This window comes from Sorex fumeus, unplaced genomic scaffold (genome assembly GCF_029834395.1).
Source record: "Sorex fumeus unplaced genomic scaffold, SorFum_2.1 ptg000093l, whole genome shotgun sequence".
In the NCBI taxonomy this organism is placed as follows: Eukaryota; Metazoa; Chordata; class Mammalia; order Eulipotyphla; family Soricidae; genus Sorex; species Sorex fumeus.
The window spans coordinates 10,499,640-10,521,393 of NW_026606150.1; the positions used below are offsets into that span (position 1 = coordinate 10,499,640).

Below are 21,754 nucleotides of genomic sequence, written 5' to 3' on the forward strand. Positions count from 1 at the left end.
GGGCAGGGCCCAGGCTGAGTCAGTCATTGCAGACTTCCAGCTTCCTCATTTTCCACGGCACAGGCAATGTCCAGTCTTTTCCAGAGCCGGCCTGCCTTTGGGATCTCCCTGAGGTTTGTAGAGTACTTGAAACAGCAACTATTAAATACCTGCTTCAGTTATTTAGATCAATCCTCTGACTCCTTCCCTGGAAGAGGACTTTTGGGGTCCCATAGCTGGTTTTCCTGTCTGCAGCAGGGGTAGACCCTATTGCAGGGAGGAAAGGCTTTTGTCTAGGTTTATGAAATAAACATAGTGCTTTAATGCTTCATGGCACTGAGGAGAGAAAAGCAAACATCTACCTTACTAACAATGAGATCTACCCATTTACTATGGGTCCTAGTCAAAAGAAGCATTATGTTCTGTAAAGATAGAATATGCAGTTTAACAATATCATATCTAACTTATTTAGTTCCAAATTGAAAGCCTTGATTTTCAATGATCTAAGAGCACTGTAACAGGAGTCTGGATACTAGAACAATTCTGCAGATAATTTAAAGAGTTTCTTATAACAATATAGTTCGATTACAGTTTCTTTCCTTAAACCTCAAACCTACATATTTCTTTACATTCTCAAGCCTTCTACACATTCCTTTACTTTCATTTTGTCCTGTAACCTTTCTTCAAAAACCAGTTTCACTTTAACAGGATTCCTTTCCTTTTTCCCACTAACGATATCTCCATCTATCGCCCTTTTTATTTAAAATGCACACTTACATTCCTTCCTTATAGTCATGTCTCACAGGTTTTAACCTTATTTTTACTCAATTTATTATAGTTTGATCTACCAAGAAATTTGCAAACAAGTTGTTAATCATTATCTCAATTACCATGCCTAAGCTTCACTCTGCAGTACTCTTTTAAGAGCATTACATCAGTCCCATAGATATTCAAAAGGTTCATAATTAAAGATCTTACAACATAGGATTTCGAATTCTAGGTAAAATACTCACAACATTCATATTTCACTTACCTACATATTCCTTAAACCTTTGCCCACTTCATCACTTCCAGTGGACTGCATTTTGTATTTTATCTTATTTTTTTAAATGATTCTAACCTCAATTTTTATTTCCTTTCCAGTACACAACTCAAATAGTCACATATGCAGTTTGAGCTTGTCTTTTAAACAATCCTTGAAAATCACAAAATACAGAGAAAGGGAATGAAGTTTTAGATTATCTATCACTTAATCACTTAACTTCCCGTCAGTCGTCGATTTGCTCGAGCAGGCGCCAGTAACGTCTCCATTTGTCCCTGTCGCGTGCTAGTGTAGCCCAATGGCATCTGTTCGCTCCGGGAACATGAAGGGCCTCAAACCGATCATTCGTGATCTTGACGAAGAAGTCTGACCATCTGGTAGGTGGGCGGCCATGCGGTCTTTTGACATCCCGTGGAATCCAGTCGGTAACAGCTCTAGTCCAGCGGTCGTCTTTAAATCTCATTACGTGACCAGCCCATCTGATTTTCGACACCTTGGCAAATGAGACAGCGTCCCTGATCCTTGATTGTCGATGGATGTCAGAACTCCGGATTCTTTCTCTCATTTGAGTGAAACGTGATATTCCAAGCATAGCTCTTTCTATTCTTCTTTGGGAGACCTGAATAGCGTTCGTTCTCATCCTGTTTGCGGAGGGCCCAGGTCTCTGAGGCATATGTTAATGCAGGAAGAACAGTGGAATCAAAGAGATGTGCCCGGAGCCGGAGGTTCTTCGTCCTCTTAGCTATTTCTTCGACATTCTTGAAGGCGTTCCAAGCCACTCTCCTCCTGCGCAGCTCCGGTACCAGATCATTTGTCATGTTGACCTCTTGACCTAGGTACACATAGCTGTTGCATTCGGAGATGGTCATTCCGTTGAGAGCGAATGGGGCGTCAGGAATGAGGCTGTTTCTCATAAACATTGTCTTCGTAAGATTCAGCTGTAGTCCTACCTTTCCACACTCATGGTCAAAGTTGGCCAGCATTTGTGCCGCTTGGCTGATGTTTGGTGTTATGAAAACAATGTCATCAGCAAAGCGGAGGTGGTGTAGTTGCCGACCATCTATCTTCACTCCCATTCCTTCCCATTCCAGTCGTCGCATGATGTTCTCGAGGGTGGCACTGAAGAGTTTTGGTGAAATGGTATTGAAAGAATCCATATTAGGGCATCAAATTTTTGTGTACTTTAGCTAACTTGCAACATTGCTTTCTGTAAAACTGCTTGGCTGCTTTGCACCTGGGGGAGAGGGGACTTGGAAAGTGAACAGGGCATAACTTCTTTCTAAACCAAGTGTGACAGGATTCAGGTGTATTTACTGTCCCTGAAATGTATTGTCTCAGTAAAGCACCCTGCAGATTTGGGTAAAGGATAACTCAGGATGCGGGCGGGTTGGGGGAAATTGCCCTTTCCTGGAATGTATTGTCTCACTAAAGCACCCTGCAGACTTGGGTAACTCAAAACGAGGATGGTCAAGGGAGATTACCTAAGGCTTAATGATTCTGGCTATAACCTTGCTGACAATCGATGTACGTAAATGCTGATCTTTGAATCTATAGGCTAAGGAGTGAGGTAATTTTAAATGGATTGGTTAAGAAAGTATATGTTGTTACAAATCTATTGGTTATGAAATGCGCGGGCTTTGCTGTAACGGTCAGTGAAGGCCTATATAAGATCCCCTTTGAAGAAGTTCGGGGCTCTCAGCCACTGCCCATTTTTGGGGTATGCTGCGGAGCCCCAGCATGCTGGTCTAAATAAACCCCGTTTTTACTCCTGCAGGAATTGTGTCTATCTGGTCTCTCCACGCCTCCCAGGGCTAGGGAACTCCCGATCCCAACAGTATCACCCTGCCGCACCCCTCTCTTGACGTCAACGATCACTTCTTTGTAGAATGGTGAGATCCTGGTAGTGAATCCGCAATACAGCTCACGGAGGATCCTGATGTATTGGGCTTGAATGCCCTGATTGGCTAGGGCTTCAATGACTGCTTCCGTCTCAACAGAATCAAAGGCCTTCTTTAAATCAATGAACGTTAGACAGAGCGGCATCTTGAACTCCCGAGAAACCTCAATGAGCTTGGTTATCGTGTGGATATGGTCAATGATGCTGAATCCTTTGCGGAACCCAGCTTGCTCGCATGGTTGTCCTTCATCTAGTGCTCTGCCAATCCTATTTAGGATGACTCGAGTGAACAACTTGTAGATGACAGACAATAGGCAGATCGGGCGATAGTTGCCAATGTCATGGATGTCTCCCTTCTTGAACAGTAGAACGGTCCTGCTGGTTTTCCATTGGGACAGAACCTTGCATTCAGACAGGTAGCGAGTGAAGAGCCGAGCCAGTGTATTGATGAGTACTGACGGCAGGTTTTTCAGGTGTTCAGGTCTGACCTTGTCTGGGCCGGGTGCTGTTTGTTTCTTTACCGACGAAATGGCGTGTCGGATTTCGGAAGGGAGAAAATTGGGAACGACATATCCATCCTGTGGAATTTGGTATGTCGGCAAGTGGACATGGCTGTCGAAGAGATTTGAGTAGAAGTCATGGATAATCTTCTCCATTGCCGTTCTGGAGGATGTGATGGATCCATCAGGACGTCAGAGGGCAGTCATCTTGGTCTTGTAGTTGGCGAAGGACAGGCGGGCGTTACGAATACTTTTCCTGGTTTCTGCTGTATCTACCAGTACTTCTGCTCTTCTCTCTTTGAGGTCTTCCTTGATCGCATCTCTGCACTGTAATTTTTCTTATTATGAAGGTCAAATAATTTCTTCTAGTTTTCTGTTTTATCTCCTACTTCCTTTTGTAATTCTTTTTTTGGTGGGGGGGTCACACCCGGTGATGCACAGGGGTTACTCCTGGCTCTTCAGTCAGGAATTACTCCTGGCGGTGCTCAGGGGACCGTATGGGATGCTGGGAATTGAACCCGGGTTGGCTGCGTGCAAGGCAAACGCCCTACCCATTGTGCTATTGCTCCAGCCCCTCTTTCGTAATTCTTGAGACAAAACTCTTCTGCCAGAATGTTTTAAACTCTAATTCCTTTTTGCAACAAACACATATTTTGTTTCCTGGATATTCCCTATTGAAAAAGCATTCAAAACTTTTAGCACTTAGATATTAACTTCCTAACTTCAAGCCTACTTGGATTGGAGTCGAGCATCCTCCACCCAGATCCTCCAAATTCCAGTAGGGGGGGGTCACACTCACCACCTGGCTCCCTGGCGCGGTGTAATCCCATCAACGGCCAAGACTCAGAGACTATAAAATCCAGCTCCCGGAACATTTTCTCAGGACATCTTTTTATGACATCGTATTATCTCATTCCTATTTTGGACAAACTTGCAGGCTATCGAATGTAGCCTGCCCACAGGGCAGATTCTGGCAAACTCCCCGTGGTGTACCCAATATGCCAAATACCAGTAACAATGATGGGTCTCATTCTCCTAAAGAGCCTTGAATATAATCTCAGGGCTAGGATGAAAGAGACGTTACTGGGGCCTGCTCGAGGCAATCGATGAATAACAGGATGATGAATGAATGAATGAATGAACTTCAAGACTGGAATCAGCATAATACTGTGATATGTCACCATTCTCAGCTCTCACTTGCTTCAGCTGAGAAGGGAGAAGGGCCCGGAGGCAGCTGCCTCTGTTCAGATGCAAGGTCACTGAAGACAAGGAGGGGCTGTTTTTTAGCTGCTTGGGTTCACTTGGTTTTTAAAAACGACTCACTTTTTTTCCTTCAGCAAGAAGACCTGAAGCTGGTCTGAAATTCCAGCAAAAAAGCCTGATATCTTTAAATTCTGATGGGATAAAAGTTTTGCAAACAATTTTATAACTTTAGAAACTCACATTTTTAACCCATTACTCTTTAAACTTGTTTTCATGTACCACAATAATTTCTACTCACATTTTGATAGTCCAGTACAAATATAAACAAATATATACATTAACACACTAACATAAGAAAATTCTTAAACCATCATTTTCTTTCTTTTTTTGTGAAGCATTTGGCTTAATTATAAAAGTCCTTAATTATCTTAAATCATAAGATTTTTACACCAGACACTTTAACAATTGCACAGTCCAAATATGCTTTTAGACACAGAAGGAGATCATCGGTACTCACCAACTTTTAAATAACAGCATAAGAAAATATTTGAAAACATGAGAAAACTTTGTTCTGATGGCCTCTATACCTCCGTTATTAAACTAAATAGCCTAATTTTGACTCTGTACTGTTTCACAACACTCTTGTTTTTAACCAGGCAGGGGTCTCTCAACCAGTTCCTGCCAGACCAGGATGGAAGGGGTCTGATCCAGGTGTCCTCTCAGTCCTGGAAAGAAAACTTTACCTTGAACTTTTTAGAATGGTCCCCAGATCAAACGTACCTTCCACTAGCCAGCTAACGTTGAAAGCTGGCAATTCTGCAGAACAAAGAGTTATCAGTTTACTTCTCTTCACCTCTACCGAAAGGTTGCTGCCCTTGGACCTGAAATTTCTGAAATGGTCCGTCACAAGGGAAAGTGAAGTAGACTGAGTCTGACCCATAATGAAATCAAGCACAAGGGGAGTCAAAGCAGAGTCACACTAAGACACACTACACCAGACGTCCACAAAATCCGACACGGAGATGACAAACAGACAAACAGTGAATAATGCCAGTCGTGTACAAAAAAACCTTTCCAGATCTGACTGCCCTGAGAACCTACCGAATAGAGTCCGCTTAGATCTATCTTGCAGTCCCAGGAGTGTCAGGGACGTCTCCCTTCACACTTGGCTCTTGTTGACCTTCCAGTGCAACTGGTGGAGTCAGAGCCCCAGTAAATGTCTGACCGTCACCAGACCCCTTTTTACTCAGGCCCCTCAGTCTCAAGGAGACCACCCCTGAGCAACCGTGAACTTTTTTTTTGTTTTAGAAAAACTCCATACTGTTCTAAGGTCTGTGTCTGTTCATCCGAGATCCCGGAGGACTAGCCCTCATATGTTGTACCCGGGTTTTCGGATCACGGCGTGAACAACAGTCAGAAAGACAGTAATGCAAGTGCAAAGGAGTTTTATTTCAGTTAACTTGGGTCAACTATCTCACCCTCAAAAAGTGGTCTCTTGATAGCAACCCCGACCTCCAAGTGCAAGCAGTTTATATAGGTTCCAAGGTTAAGCAAGCACTATGATAGCAGTGATCAAGCAACAGTCTTCAGCTATTAGTCAACATTTGATAAGTTAGTCAGTTTCTGGTTGTTCCAAAAAACGGACATAATGACCCCTCATGCCAAGTCAGATGTTCTGGCAGTTTCTTACCAGAAATTAAAAGTTCAGTTTCTGGGAAACAGAAACTTAGGCCTAATCAAAACTTAATGCTAGCTGCGGCCTGTCATTGCTGCGGTATGACTCTAGGTCTGGCTATCCGGTACCTAACAATCCCAGGAAGGAATTTCAGGAGAAGCTGAACAGTTAAATAAAAACAGATTTCCTTTGAAAGCTTTTGAGGAAGGGAAGGGAGGAGAGAGAGTAAAGTGCAAGAGAGAATGTGGCTTCTCCAAAGGCAGAGAGCCCTGAATGCCTTTTATATGGGCATTCTTCAGGTTGCCTTCTGGAATTTTCAGTGACTTGAGAGTTGATCAGGCATTGTCATAGAAGAAGGAATTTGAAGGTTTTGGTGAATGTCTTTCAGATCCTGTTCTTAGTCTTTGTCTTTGCTGAAGTTTGTTGCCTCCTCAGGATCTGCTCTGGCACCAGGTCTTTTTCAGGCTCTTGTAGACTTGGGGCTAAGGATTTCATTAAGTGCCAGGAATGACATTACCATGGGGACCCTTCTCTGTCTGCCAGCCTGCCGGCTTTAACACAGAAGACCCATCTCAGAAGTCAGGAAACCACTGAAATGCCAGACCAGGGCAGGAGGCTTTGTGAGAAGACTGGTGGTTGGACCCCAGGTTGGGAAGAGAGAGGCTGAAAGTGTAGGATAACACTGTTTTGTCCTTCCTCAGGTAGCTTAGGTTTATCAGGTCACACCCATCCCAGTGCTCCTGAATAACTCCTATTCTTTTGTCTATTTGTAACTATGTCCCTATGCTCTCCTCCCCAGCCAGTTAATCACCTTTTCTCCCTAATCAGATTCTGTTAGCTTGTAAGATCAGATTCCTCTAAGAACTGTATCACTGTATCACTGTCCTCCCTTGTTCATCAATTTGCTGGAGTGGCCCAGTAACGTCTGCATTGGAGACTTTGTTGTTACTGTGTTTGGCATATGGAATATATCACGTGTAGCTTGCCAGGCTCTGCCGTGCGGGCGAGATACTCTCAGTAGCTTGCCGGGCTTTCCGAAAGGGGCGAAACTTGGCCGACCCACGTTTCAAAGAACACTGAACTTGTATTGTAAGCAATGTCCTTTTTGTATGGACACAGGAAGACAGTTAATATTCTGCTTTGTAACTTGGGAGTTGATTGACTCCGAAAAATATTTACTCCTGGGCATCTGCTTTCTTGTCTCAGTTGCCCTTAGTTTCTAGCACCCCAAAAGCAGGGTCCTGACAAGGGACTGAATGGACCCAGGGCAATCTGTGAGCTACCCTGACATTGAAATGGGCCGGGACAAAGCACCACGATACTCAACTATAAGTTGATGGCATGATCATGGACAACTGCTGTCATGGTCCAAAAGTAAGTAATGATGAGACTAGGACCCTGCTGGGGCTAAGAAGACTAACCTGGTCTGTAAAGTAAAGTAAAGTAAAGGCCCTCCCGTTGATCATCGATTTGCTCGAGCGGGCCCAGTAACGTCTCCATTGGAGACTTTGTTGTTACTGTGTTTGGCATATCGAATATGTCACAGGGAGCTTGCCAGGCTCTGCCGTGCGGGCGAGATACTCTCGGTAGCTTGCCGGGCTCTCCGAGAGGGGCGAAGGAATCGAACTCGGGTCGGCCATGTTGGCTGCATGCAAGGCAAACGCCCTATCGCTGTGCTATCGCTCCAGCCCTAACCTGGTCTGAGGACTACGGAATGTATAGTGAGATGTTCTCAGGAAGAACCAAACTGTAAGTTTATTATCTCTTACTGTGCTCACACAGAATGACATTGCTAGAAATATTAGAAGTAGATTTACTACAATTATTTAAGTAGATTACTAACTGAGGAAAGAACACACCCTCATTGGGATCCCACCCTTGAGCAGATCGCCTAGTAATATGAAGTAATCTCTTTAGATGAGATTTTATCCTTGAGTTAATCTCCTGGAGGAGTGGTCTTACCTCTCATTGTTGATTTGTCGATGTTCAACACATCTTTGTGTCACCCCCTTACTGATTGCTATATAAACTAAGACTGTAAGCTTGAAAGAGCAGAGTCAGAAGTGAGAGAGCTTGGGCTCCAGAGATCCAGAATCAGAGCCAGAAGGAGAAGGGGTTCCAGATTGGGCCCAGGAGAGAAGGAGGCAGAGGAGAGACGGGAGTGAAGATTGGAATAAACTGCAATTGATATTGACCAGCCTGGCCCTCTTTTCTTCCTTCGTATGCCCTTGGCCAACAGACGTCCTTATCCAGGCCACACACAGCAGCTCAAGAGCACCGAACACGGCGGTGAGATAGAGCCGTCCAGAGAGCCTGCAAATACACAAGCTTCAGAGTGCGTAAGATTTTACAGAAAGGCCAAAAAAGAGCCTCAAAAGAATGTCAACTGCGGGGCTGGAGCAATAGCACAGCGAGTAGGGCGTTTGCTTTGCACATAGCCAACCCAGGTTCGATTCCCAGCATCCCATAGGGTCCCCTGAGCACTGCCAGGAGTAATTCCTGAGTGAAGAGCCAGGAGTAACCCCTGTGCATCGCTGGATATGACCCAAAAAGGAAAAAAACAAAACAAAAAGAATGCCAACTGCTATGAGCTCTCCGCTGTTGGAAACCACATCCTAGGGTCCACCACACAGTGAAAATATTTTTCTGTGAGAAAATGGCAGTTGGACCACAAAAGCCTGGCTCAGAGTTAGGACTGACTTTCCTTTCCTGCAAAGAGCAAGTGTTTGCTCCAACCTGAGTCCATGGCATCCTGAAGAAATCGGGTGTCAGAGACCCTTTCCATGCTGTGCAGAGCAAGGTTTAGGGTTGCCTTGTGGGCTGGTGGAAACTTGAGGTCTGTACCATGCAGGTGCTCATCACAGACTCTCAGACACCTGGGAACTCTTCTCGTGGCACGTGGCCCCGGGAGGCGGGTCAGTGTCAGGGAGGTGGGATACAGGGAACCCGCACCCCAAGGACCACCACACAGCGTCACATATGAGAATCTTTATTGATATCGATGCTGAGGGCCTGTCTACAGAAACTGCTGATGAGGGGGTGGGCCACGGGCAGGCCCAGCCCACATAGCGGGAGGTGGGGCACTTCGGATAGTGGGCAGATTCTAGAAGTCTCCACCTCTCTGAATACTTTGATAGTACATTTCGGACAACTTGAAGCCAGCAAACACCACAGCGACGATGACTCCAATGTTGAGGAGGATGCCCAGGATCAGGGCGCTGATGTTCAGGCTCTTGGCAGTGGACGCATAGCTCCGGGCCCCAATCATGTCGCCCACCATCTTCCTGTCCCTAGACTGGGGAGAAGGGGGTGAGGGGGCTGTAGCAGCTCCTGCTGACCCAGGGGCTCTGCCTCAGTCCCCCTGCACTTCCAGCTGCTTGAGCACATCAGGGCGCCCCTCCCCCACCCCACTCCCTGCAGCCTGAGCAGGACAGGGCTTGCTGCCCTCCTCTGGTCAGCCTCCTCCCCACAGACACTCAGGCATTCTGGGAGGCACCAGGCTCTCCTCCCTCTGCTCTGGTCAATATGATGTAGGCAGGCAGGCAGATAGGGAAGGCTGTCTCTCCCCAAGCGTCGGCAGTAAATTTCCTAGGAAGTAATGGCTCTGAAGTGGTAAAGGCCAACCTTGCAGAAAACAGGAACTAAGCCTGATAATGATGTAGGCAGGTAGATAGGAAAAGGCCCTTTGCAATGAAACAAAGTTTCATGGAAGGAGAATTCTAGGAATGACCCACCTTGTGGATACAGAAAACAAAGGCCTGATAAGACCATCTGCAGACCCTGAGGATATAGGCCTCCCCACGAAATTTCTCTTTTTGGACCTCCCTGGTAACCTCCTTAGCAACGGACTTTTACCTGGGAAGAAGCTTCACGTGGGGGCAGACTGGAGAAACCCTATAAAGGCCACCTGGAACAAAGGAAGGGCGCGCATATGCTGCCTGAGCCCATGTGTGCTTACGCCCACGTGGCTGAGCACATGTGGTGCCCGAGCACATGTGTCGCCCGCATCTCCCCTCTTGAGATGTGTACTTTCATGCTTTCGTATCTAATACTAGGGTGTGTGTAGGTTCTCTCTCTGCCCTTGGAGAAGCCTGTGTTCTCTCTTGAGTTTGTTTCTCTCTCTCTCTCTCTCTCTCTCTCTCTCTCTCTCTCTCTCTCTCTCTCTCTCTCTCCCCCTCTGCACCTAAAAATCCTCCAAATAAAATCTATTTGTTTCACTGCTTGTCTACTCCTGAAATTCCTTTCTGCGAGGCGAGACAAGAACCCAGTAACCCTGGGTCCTGGGTGGCAGAGGTGGGTGGGGAGAAAGTGACCGTCTTTCTCCTCCCCACTTCACATAAGTCACCCGTGGGACCCACCAACAATAAGACCCTCACTTGGTGCCAGCAATGGACCGGGAGGATATTGGACACCTACCCATGAAGGAAATTCCTCAAATACCCTCTTCCTTAATCCCATTAACTTTAGTGATTCAGTCCAGAGACTTCAGAACATCCCAGACCAAGACATCCCCAGAAGATACTCTATAAAAGCCATCTTGAACAAAGGAACGGCGTGCATATGCTGCCCGAGCCCATGTGCTGCTTGGCCCACGTGGCCGAGCACATGTGTCGCCCCATCGCCCCTCTTGAGATGTGTACTTTCATGCCTAATGCTGGGGTGTGTGTAGGGGCTCTCTCTGCCCTTGGAGAAGCCTGTGTTCTTTCTTGAGCACCTTATTCTTTGCTCTCTCCCACTTTCTCTTCTTCCTTCAAAACCTCCAAATACAATCTATTTTACTTCACTACTTGTCTACTCCTAAAATTCTTTTCTGTGAGGTGAGATAAGAACCCTGGGTCCTGGGTGGCAGAGGCGGATCGGGAGAAAGCGATACTATTTATTCTCCCGCTTCACGTTGGGCACGGACATCACATGCAGCCTTACCTGTATTCTCACAGGACAGAGCCCCACCACAGCTCACACACACACACACACACACACACACACACACACACACACACACACACACACTAATCCCTGCTCTTCCACTCACCCACACTGATTCACACTCACCCACTCACTAACTCACAATCACAATCACACACACAGGACACTCACAGGAACTCTCATCTCAGCCCCCCACCCCGGCCCCAGGAGACTCCCCACCCACCACACACCTTCACAGAGTAGGCAAAAGCCACGAAGCCCAGACAGCAGAAGTTCATGAAGAAGGCATTGAACAGGGACCAGACGATGTGGTCGGGCACCGAGATCTCAGGCTGGATGCTGACCACCGTGGAGGTCACTGGTGCTGAGCTCCGGGGCAAGCCCTGCTCTTCTATCTCATTCTCCTCGAGCACAGCATAGTTAGGGGCGCTGCCCTGCAGGAAGGGCCGAGGGATGTGGTTCATAGTCACTTGGGGCAGCGACAAGAACTAGAGCCTGGGCCTCAGTCTCTCTGTCGTTTCCAGGATGGGGAGCCCCCCCATCTCCTTCCCCTCCTCCCCTCCCTCCTTTCCCCTCAGTTTCGATTTCTCCAAAGTTGTTTTTTTCCGGTTTGGGGGCCAGGAATGGGCTGGCTCTGGGCTGGAGAAGACACAGAGAATCAGGTTTCACTGGGATGGGGGTGTGCCCTGGACTGGGCAGTTTCCTGTCCCAGGCAGCAAGTTCCCTCCTCACGCAGGGGTGAGGGTGGGCCCCGGGAGGATCGGCAGCCTGGGGCAGCCCCTTTCCTGTGGAGGCCCCCAGCCCCCACCCCACACTCGGCTGTGGGTGACCTTCTGGTCCATCCCGGTTCCACAGGGCCCAGGGGACTTTCCAGGTCAGAAGTCAGGACCCAATGGTCTGGGCTGCCTGGCCCTAAGAGTAGCCCTGTGTGTCCAGGTTACGGGGGCTTCCTGACACCAGGCGGGTGAGGTCTCTGGCTGCTGCTGCCAGGCTGGGCAGGCAGCCCCTGACCCCCCAGGCTCCACCCTCTCATAGGAGGCTACAGGGAAGGTGCAGCTGGGCAGGGCAGCTGAGCTGGATGTCAGTGGGTCCCATGGGTGGCTCACGTGAAGCGGGAGGAGGAAGACAGTCATTTTCTCCCCATCTGCCTCTGCCATCCGGGACCCAGGGAGACTGGGTTCGTCTCGCCTCGCAGAAAGGAATTTCAGGAGTAGACAAGCAGTGAAGTAAATGGATTTTATTTGGAGGGCTTTTGAAGGTGTGGAGAGGGAGAGTTACGCGTTCAAGAGAGAATGTGGGCTTCTCCAAGGGCAGAGAGAGCCCTACACACATCCCAGCATTAGGCAGGAAAGCATGAAAGTACATATCTCAAGAGGGGAGATGCGGGCGCCACACATGCTCCGCCACAGGGGTGCCAACAGCACAAGGACTCGGGCAGTGCCCTTCCTTTGTTCAAGGTGGCCTTTACAGGGTTTCTCCAACCTGCCCCCACCTGGGGCTTTTACCCAGGTCAAAGTCTGTTGCTAAGGAGGTTGCCCAGGGGGGTTGGGAGTGGTGATGGTCTTCTTTGAAATTCCCTTTCGGTTCTTTCGTTTGTGCAGGAGCTTCTCTGGGTTTGCTGGCGCCAGGTGTGGGCCTTATCAGACCCTAATTCCTGTTTTCTGCTAGGCTGACCTTTGCAACTTCAGAGCTATTACTTCCCAGAAAATTTACTGCCATCTCTGGGGAGGGAGCCTTCCCTATCTGCCTGCCGCCTCCATCAAGCTCAGCCCCCCAGGACACAGTGCTCACTTCTCCACCAAACATGGGCACTGCCCTTGCCTCTGCTCTTCCTTTGTGTGGGGGAGTGCGTTCAGGCTGAACGCTGAGAGGAGCCACAGGACCTGTGGGCTCAAGGCTGGGCCTTGCTGCCCTGAGGTCTGCTTGGGGCCTCCTGCAGAGTCTGGGGTTCTACTGCCTCTGCCTCTTCCTTGGGTCATCCACTGGAAGGCAGCAGGGAGCTCCTCTGGCTCTGTCAGCAGAAGGGCAGCAGCAGCAGGAGGCCTGAGGCTGAGGGGTGCTGGGTGAGAGCTCAGAGCCCGGAACCTGCCAGCATGTCTGGGGACTCCTGTGACACCCCATCCTGGAGACAAGGAGTGGGGGCAGCTCACCTGTGCTGCTCCTTCCCACTGCAATGAGACACCAGTGCAAAGTGCCTCAGCAACCGCTGGGAGCCTGGTGACCCGAGCTGCTCCTCTCACTCAGCTCGGACTTGGGGCTGTGTTTCCTTCCGTCAGAACTGCTGAAAACAAAAAGTGCTGTTTGTTCTGATGTATTATGTCTTTCTCTGCTCCTTTGGATAACATTGATGTGTGCCTTCTCGTTATGTAATGTCATGGCCTTGGCGCTAGCAAGAATGATTTCCCTTGGCCTTTTTCACTGTGCCCTCCGTCCCCACACTGCACCTCAGATCCTCCGGGGGTCTCTGCCAACTGTTTGGCACCAGCACGGGCCCCTCTGTGGGCAATGGCTCTGGCAGGCGGTGCCTGCGGGAGCCCTTGGCTCGCAGCGGCGGGTGGGGCTGTGAGGTCTGTAATTTCTTGTTATATTTAGCCCAGGCTGCCTGGGTGGGAAGCTGGAGGGGGTATAAGCGGCACTGGGCACCCACCCTGGGGCAGAGGCTGCGCTCGGAGGAGACGGCACTGGAACCTATGGACACGTCGTACCCCCGCGAGGGTCCCCGGAAAGCTGATGGTGCTGCCCACTCACTCCCTGGGCTAGGAGCCCCGAGACCCCCGCCGAGAGACCACCTGATTTGGTCGGTGTTCAGCGCCCTCTACCTGAACCTCTGCTGCCTGGGCTTCCTGGCTCTGGCCTACTCCGTCAAGGTGGGTGCTGCCCCTTCCCCCAGCTCATGGAGGGGCTCTCTGAGGCCTGGGTCAAGGGGCCATAGGGTGTCCCCAGGGGGCTATGATTTGGGTCCAGGGTTGAGTTTTCTGAGGGAGGCTTGCTTGCAAAGGTGGGGGTTGAGTCTCCGGGGGACTGGCTGCTAGGTGGGGCGGAGGACGGTGTACACGGGAAGATGCTTGTGGTAGCTGCACTAGCAGTGGTGGCCTCATGTTGGCCGAAGGACCCTGCTGGAGGCCCTGGCTCTGTCCCTTGGGGCCAGAGGTGGGGTGTTGTTCACGAAAGGGAGGCCAGAGCTTCCCGAAAGGGGCAGAGCCCATGGCCTTCACAGGGAGGGCTCTGATCTAACGGGACTCCTCCCTGGACTCAGCCTTAGCTTGGGGTATTGGCAGCCAATGGCTCCTGGACCCCTGCCCCCACTTGGCTGAGTCCCTATGACCCCTTGAAGAAGGGGCAGTGAAGGGAGTGAATGGAGCCACCCTCCAGACACTGGGTCCTGTGGGCCCTCTCAGTGGTGGCCTGTGGTTCCTGGGTGGGCAGTAGGGCCCTGCAAGACGTGGCCCTGCCCTATCCACAGGCCCGAGACCAGAAGGTTGCTGGAGACCTGGAGGCAGCCCGGCGTTTTGGCTCCAAAGCCAAGTGCTACAACATCCTGGCCACAATGTGGACACTGGTGCCACCTCTGCTCCTCCTGGCGCTGGTGGTGACTGGTGCCCTGCACCTGTCCCGGCTGGCCAAGGACTCCGCCGCTTTCTTCACCACCAAGTTCGAGGACCCGGACTATGACTGACAGGCTGAGCCTCGTCCTGACCCACCCCTCGCCCCCTGGACCCTAGCCTCATTCCAGGGCCTGATCTCCACGGAGCCTATGTGAGTCCTGGGGCCTCACCTGAATCTCGTCGCCCAACCCCCCCTTTCCCCCCCCCAACAAGACCATCCCTCCTGGCACCAGGCTTAACCTTAGTTTTGCAATTAAAAGTCGCCGGTTGCAGAAAGGGCCGCCTGGGCCTCTCTTCCGGCTAGAGTGGGGTCTGAGCACAGGACTGCCCTAGGAACTACCCCCGCAGCTCCCCGTTTCACCATCGACACGCTCCACCTGGTCTAGTCACTGGTGACCTGTGCTGCCAGTGGCATGTCAGGCTGCTCGGCCACTCCTGGTGAGATTCCGAGGGCCTGCCCCAGAGCTGCTGGCGGGGTCCACCCCCTCTGGGCGTCTCTCTCCTCGGTCACATCCGCTGAGTCCCGCCAGCTCTTGCGCGGCATTCCTCCCCTCCCCCCTCAAAGGCTTACAGGGAGAAAGCGGGCCAAGGTCACCTTCTGGTGTTGTTCCATCGCATCACTTTACTTCCCCTGTGCACTGCCCTCGCCACCCCCACGAGCCAGCAGGTCCTGGGGGTGGGGTGGCCGAGCAGAAGGGCCGAGGGGACTTACACACACCCTGTGTGGCTGGGGCAGGGCTCCCGAGGCCTGCTGTGGTCAGGCAATGACAGGGCAGGTGGCCTGCAGGGCCTTAACTAGAGGGTGCTCTGGGCTGCACAGCCCCACCCAGGCAGCCCTGGCTGGGAGGTCTCAGGGTTCCCAGCACCGCCTGCGGTTCAGCCAGATCCCAGTGCCACAGCCCTAGGGCCCATGCCACACTGCAGACAGGCAGCGGCCTAGGGCCAGGTCTGACCCAAGACGGGACCAACCAGGACTGGGGGCTCAGCCGTTGTGGTGAAGGGAGTGGGTGTGGTCTGGCCCATAGCCAGGGGCTGAAGCCAGAGGGCACTGAGCAAGCAGGAAAGGCCTGAGCAGAGCCCAGCCAGAGGGACCCCAACCAAGGGGCTGCTTCTGTCCCATGTGGCCACCCACCTCCATCTGACCCAGGACAAGAGCCAGGCTCTTGTCCTGGGTCAGCCGAGAGCCAGCTTGCTGTGGGCAGGCTATGCTGCTGCCCACTGGCTCCTGCCCACAGCCCCTGCCGTCAGAGCTCAGCTGGTTTCTGCTCCCTGAGGACCGAGCCCCACCCTCAACTCTCCCCCAGGGAGGCAGTGGGCAGAGGGGCACACACGGGGCCCATTGCTTGGATCTCCACCATCGGTCCTTCTCTGCCACCATCCTGCGGCTGCTCCCAGCACTGGCCTCAGAACAGCACGGTTGTACAGATTCTGTAGCACCAGACATGTTCTTGGGACACTGCTGGGCCCGAACCCCTGGTCACTCAGTGTGGGGGGCGCAAAGTTGCTGCAGGCTTGGGGCAGGTGTCTGGTCTTCAGGGAGAGCTGCCCGTGTAGCCTCCCCCAGGAACGACCTCTGTATTCGGCCAGCAGAGCTAGGGAAGGAGACCACGTGGCCTGCAGGGAGGAGGCATCCTGAGTGTCTGCCCCAGGGAGTGACCTGGACTCCTTCACTGGTCTGGGGGAAGCTGCCTACCTGGAGGCAGAGGGAAACAAGCCTGGGATGGCCAGAGCTGGACCTCCAGCGGTGGGGCCCAGGGCCCGTCCCGGGCTGTGACCTCCATGGTCACGGAGCACTCGGAGAAGGAGAAGTCAAGTCTGCTCCCCAAGTAGCAGACGCCGGAGACATGGACTCCACAGACCCCTCCTGGACACAGGGGGTCGAAGGTCACACCGGCGCCGGTGACCCTGTGGGAGGGGCCTTCCGTGAGGAGCTGGGGGTGGGAGCCCATCCCCGTGGGTCACTGTGCTTACCGGAACCCCGTGAAGCCGAATAGCGCCGCCTGCAGGAAGCCCCCCATCCCGGTCAGGAAGTTCACGGCCCCCGAGCCATCGGCATTCTCTGTCCATACCTGCAGGGTGGTGCCGTGTGGGCTACGAAGGAGGCTCCTGCCCACCTGCCTCTAAGGACACGGCCGGCTCACCTTGAAGGGCTCCGAGATGTGGGCAAAGCTCCTATCCAGGAGGCCCCGTGCCCGGCTGGACTCCTTGAGCTCCATCCAGCCTATGGCGAACATGCTCTGGGCGGGTGAGAGGTAGCGGCTGAGCCCGGGGCGCTGGACCCAGGTGAGAGCCCTCAGCTGTGCTCAGGCACACTGCCTTACCCAGGTCATAGCCGGGCCCCGGGGAGATGTCACTGCCTCATAGGTCTCTAGGTTCTTCCTGCGCACCTGAGGGCTCAGCGGGAAGGGGACGGGGTATCCCAGGAGCACGACATCTGCCTGCTTCACCTCCTCTCCTGAGGGGAGGAGTCGGGAAGGTGAGGGGCCTGGTGCTGGCCTGAGGGCCCACCAAGGGCCTCTGGGGGTCACTCACCAGGATCATAGCCATCAAACTCAGGGTGGAAGTTCCGCTGCGGGTCAAAGGGCACCTTGATCTGATCAGCCACCTCCAACCACTGGTCCGGGACAGGCTGACCCAGGTCCTGAGCCAGGGTGGCAGCAAAGCGCAGGCTGGGGGCAGGGAGGGGCTGCAGCTATTGCCCCTCATTGGCCAGGTCGAGGAGAGTGGGGTCGCGCTCACCTGTTCTGGACCAGGACGTTGGTGTACACGGAGTTGTTAACACCTGAGTGGTACTCATCCGGGGGCATGACCCCTGAGGACACACACACAGGATGTGCCTCAGCGGGGCCCCAGGGATGGCCCCAAAGGCGGGTTGTGTCTAGGGTGGCCATCACACGCGAGCGAGCCCTCGAGCCCTGCCCACCTGCCCACCAGGGCCTCACCCCGCAGGTGGTACTTCTCCTCCTCCGGACTCCACACCACACGGCTGCACCAGAACTCAGCCACAGCGCTGACCACAGCCCAGCCGCCAGCCTCTCGGAAGAGCTGCAGGTCCTGGGGAGCAGTGGAAAGTGAAGCAAGGCCCCTGGATTCTGCTCCTCACTGGCCACTGCTCTCTTGCAGAGTCTGAGGGCCGTGGGTGGTGCTCACCTGGGTGGTGTGGTAGTAGAGCTCGAAAGCTAACACCACAGCTCCATTGACGTGGATCTCCTGGGTCCCGTAGACGTCCTCGGGGCAGACCTCCCTGCCAGAGCTGGCGCTCTCCCAGGCAAACTTGGCTCCCTGTAGGTGGGGAAGAGCTGGCTGGGGCGCCCGTGAGCCTATACTCTCTGGGGTGGGAGTGTGCAAAGAAGGGGGCACCGTGTATCCCCTGGCCTCATGGCATCTGCTGGGTGGAGGCCACCAGAGGCCCTGGGTTCCCAGAGAGACGGCTGCCCCCACAGTGCAAGGCTGTGCAAGGCTGCCCACCCCCCTTAGAAGATCCAGGGTTCCGGTTTCCAGACAGAAAGCTTAATGGGCTGAGCACACGCTTTGCGTATGGGAGGCTATATTCTATCCCAGGGTGGCATAGTCCCCTGAGCAGTGCAGAGAGAGACCCAAAATTGAACTATGTCCCTGCAAAAACAGAATTGAGGGGCTGGAGTGAAAGGACAGCGGGGAGGGCTCTTGCCTTGCACGCGGCCGGCCCAGCCTCAATCACCTGCACCCCAAGTCTCCTTATGGTTTCCTGATCCCTGCCAGGAGTGATCCCCAAGCACAGTGCTAGGAGTAAGCCCTGAGAGCCGCAGGGTGTGGCCAACAATAGAGTTTTGGGGGCCAGGGAGATTGTTCAGTGCGCCCGGGCGCAGGAGACCTGCGTTTCATCCCAGTGCTGCAGGGTCCTGAGCAATGCTGGGTGCAGCCCAAACTCTCTCCCCACCTCAAATAAATTCTAGATGTAGGTGATGCCTGTTCCACCCAGACACAGATGGGACACCAGCCCTTCGCTGGGTCCTGAAGAGCCCTCCAAGACTCCATCACCTGGTAGCCGAGAGTCTGGGCGTTCTCCAAGGCACCACCTAGTGTCCGAATCCGGTACTGCAGGAGTGCCCTCGCGGCCTCGGGGTGAAAGAGGAGGATGCTGGGGAACATCCAGAGATCCTGGAGCACCGGGAAGGGCCTTGAGGCAGGGACTCACAGCCAGCTGGTGCTGACCCTCCAGACCCCTGCCTGCCCACTCTCTTCCCCGTGCCCCTTTCAGGGTCTCTTCAGGCGCCTGGGCTCCCCCTGGGCTCAGGTCAGAGCAGTAGCTTTGTGGCCTAGAGGAAGCGACACAGCCACGGGGCAGGCCTGGCACATGTCAGGTGAGCTGAGATGGGTGCGTGTCATGGTGGGAACACGGGTGGGCATGTTCTGGGTGGGCACGTGGTGGGTGGGCACACGGGGTGGGCACGTGGTGGGTGGGCACACGGGGTGGGCACGTGGTGGGTGGGCACACGGGGTGGGCATGTGCTGGTTGGGCACACGGGCCAGTGGGTGTCAGGGAGGCCTACGTACCTGGTCCCAGAAGACATGGCCCCAGTAGCACTCATCATGGCTCCCGTTGGAGAGGCCCCCAGGGCTGAGGCCGTGGCAGACATTGCTTGGGGACCCGGGCTGGGGCAGGGCACTGAGCAGGTAGTAGAGGGCTCCACGCAGGGCCTGGCGCAGGGGCAGGTCCCCCACCACATCCAGGCCACAGTCGGCCCAGAGCTGGGCCCAGGCCTGGGCGTGGGCCGAATACAGAGCGCCCCCTGCCTGCAGCTGCAGGGCCTCTGTGAGGTAGGTCTGCGCCTCCTCCTGGCTGCCCCCCACCACCGTCAGGAACTCCCAGGATCCTTCTTCTTCATCCTCCCCGAGGGTCAGGGCGGGGGGGATGGGTGTCCACAGCATGTGCACCTCCTGCAGCTGCCCCCCTGGCTGCTCGGGGGTGAGTGTGTGGCCGTGCAGGTACCTGCAAGAGGACGGCTGAGTCTCAGGGCGCGGCTCCCTCCTGAGGCGGCCCCCTCAGGTCTGACAGCCGTCCTCACCGTGCACCCCGGAAGTCGGGACCCAGCTGCAGGTCCAGGTCTGGGCTTTCTGGAGAGAAGGGGGTCTGCAGCAGCACAGTGATGGGGCAGCGCCCCTCAGCCAAACGGGTGATGGACACGCTGAAGGCCAGGACATGAGGGAGTGTGCGGTGGGCATAGATGCACTGTGATGCCCGGAAGCTGGACCCCTCCAGGGTGTGCAGGAAGGAGCCTGGGGAGGACACAGGGCGACAAGGCACTTGTGAGGGTTGCTCGAGATGGTGCAGAGCTGCCCGCCTGGCTGGGCTCACAGCCTCATCTGGGGGCCAGTTGCATGGGGACCCCTAGGCCCTGGATCCGGGGGCCAACCCCTCCGGTTCACAGGTGCCTGGGTATCTCAGCTGTGGGGCCCCACTCAGCTGGGCAGTGGCCAGGGGCAGCAGGGCAGGGGCTGGTACCTGTGTTAGTGTCCAGGGCAAAGGTCTTGGTCAGCTTCTCTTCTGTTCCTGCAGCAGTCTCTAGCTGGACATTGAGGGGACTGGGCAGGACCGCCCGGTGTGTGTCTCCCTGAGCCCCATTGTACACACCACTCACGTGCAGCGTGTCATGATACACGCGTGTGCCCAGATACACGTTGGTCACAGTGGCCAAGAGCCGGGGGTCAGTGGGCAGAGAATGGGCAGTGAAGACAGTGGGATCCTCGCCAGCACCCTCCATGGGAGGCAAGGGTAGAGGCCTGAAGGTGGTATCAGCTCCTCCTGGGCCCCTTTTCCAGCTGTGAATCCCAGAGACCCCCGGGGTGAGGCTGGAGCCAGAGAGCTGACTATACCCAAAGCCGGACCTTCCAGAGTCGCCCCCTTTTCTATTTTGCTTCGTTCTGTTTTGGGGACACACCTGGCAGTGCCCAGGGCTTACTCTTGGCTTTGTGCTTAGGGGTCACTCCAGGCTGGGCTCGGGGATCGTGTGTGGTGCTGGGCACTGAGCCAGGGGTGCCTTACCCACTGTGCTGTTTCTCTTGCCCTTCTATCTTTCGGGGGATCGCTCTTGGCCATGCAATGCTGGGGACTGAGCCTCCTGCATGCGGGGCAAACACCTTCCCACAGTGCTATCCTCCTGCCTCCTCAACCCCCCACTTTCAAACCGTCGAAGAACCGTCCCGGCCACCCGTCCCTCGCGTTGGTCCCGGGGCCATCCATCTCCTCCCCGCACCCTCCAGCCCTCTCCAGGCCCGCGCGGCGGGGGCCTCAGCTCCGTGCAGGGGCGGTGCAGGGCCGGCCGAAGAGCGACCTCGGGGTGGGGAAGGGGACCGGCAGGCGCGGGACAGCGCACGGGGTCTCACCGCACGGACGGACTCTCGGACGCTCCGCTCCAAAGTTTCCAGAAAGTCCCCGCAAACTCCCGGAAAGCACCGAGGTCCCGCCCCGGGGAGGGCAGCTGCGTCCCCGCCCCGGCCGGGCGGGGCGGGACCAGAAGCCACCGCTGCGGTGCCCACCTCCAGGGCCGGCGGGGACCGTAGCGCCCCGCCCCGTGGCTGGGCCCGAGAAGCGAGCCAGGCCCTGCGCGTTCCCTGCGCAGACTGAGGCGGGCTGAGGCGCAGGGAGCTGCGCAGGAAGCAGCTGAGGCTCAGTCCAGCTTTGCGGGCGCGATGTTCCAGGGCAGACCTGCGGGGCCTGGGGCCTGGGGCCTGTCTCTCCTTGCCTCTCACCACTGTGCGGTGGCCTGACTGGGGGCTCCCTCCAGGGGAGGGATGGAGCAGCTGGCCGTGCTGAGGGCCTCCCCCTAGCTTGGACTTAGTGAGGCCTGTGCTGGTGTGCACGCAGGACATGGTCTGAGCTGACCTCTCTCAAGCTGCCTGACGCTTCCCAGGGATTGCTACTCTGTGGGGGACGCTTCATGCTGT

The 21,754-nt window shown here is 54.2% G+C and overlaps 3 protein-coding genes across 6 annotated transcripts; 1 reads left to right on the plus strand and 2 right to left on the minus strand.

Annotated features, from left to right (window-relative positions):
* Positions 1-9,275: 9,275 nt before the first annotated feature.
* Positions 9,276-11,756, minus strand: LOC130039984 (interferon-induced transmembrane protein 1-like). Its single transcript, XM_056131991.1, has 2 exons — positions 11,453-11,756; positions 9,276-9,591 (listed from the first exon to the last, which is right to left on the minus strand). Exons 1-2 carry the CDS (start codon positions 11,684-11,686, stop codon positions 9,400-9,402), a joined length of 426 nt encoding a protein of 141 aa, XP_055987966.1. The 5' UTR covers positions 11,687-11,756; the 3' UTR covers positions 9,276-9,399.
* Positions 11,757-12,495: 739 nt separating this feature from the next.
* PGGHG (protein-glucosylgalactosylhydroxylysine glucosidase) lies at positions 12,496-20,990 on the minus strand. Of its 4 annotated transcripts, XR_008794953.1 has the most exons (14): positions 20,313-20,990; positions 19,876-20,086; positions 19,364-19,799; positions 18,848-18,967; positions 17,978-18,109; positions 17,770-17,881; positions 17,567-17,639; positions 17,360-17,496; positions 17,149-17,282; positions 16,969-17,064; positions 16,799-16,896; positions 16,521-16,732; positions 13,373-13,503; positions 12,496-13,271 (listed from the first exon to the last, which is right to left on the minus strand). XR_008794953.1 is itself a non-coding variant. In XM_056131824.1 (13 exons), exons 1-13 carry the CDS (start codon positions 20,569-20,571, stop codon positions 13,463-13,465), a joined length of 2,061 nt encoding a protein of 686 aa, XP_055987799.1. In that variant the 5' UTR covers positions 20,572-20,990; the 3' UTR covers positions 12,496-13,462. The 4 variants fall into 4 exon arrangements, 2 of the variants coding, with proteins under 2 accessions (XP_055987799.1, XP_055987798.1); XM_056131824.1 differs by having other exon boundaries at positions 12,496-13,503; XM_056131823.1 differs by lacking the exons at positions 12,496-13,271; positions 13,373-13,503 and adding an exon at positions 15,518-16,441.
* Positions 13,835-15,001, plus strand: IFITM5 (interferon induced transmembrane protein 5). Its single transcript, XM_056131826.1, has 2 exons — positions 13,835-14,089; positions 14,686-15,001. Exons 1-2 carry the CDS (start codon positions 13,913-13,915, stop codon positions 14,896-14,898), a joined length of 390 nt encoding a protein of 129 aa, XP_055987801.1. The 5' UTR covers positions 13,835-13,912; the 3' UTR covers positions 14,899-15,001.
* Positions 20,991-21,754: the final 764 nt, after the last annotated feature.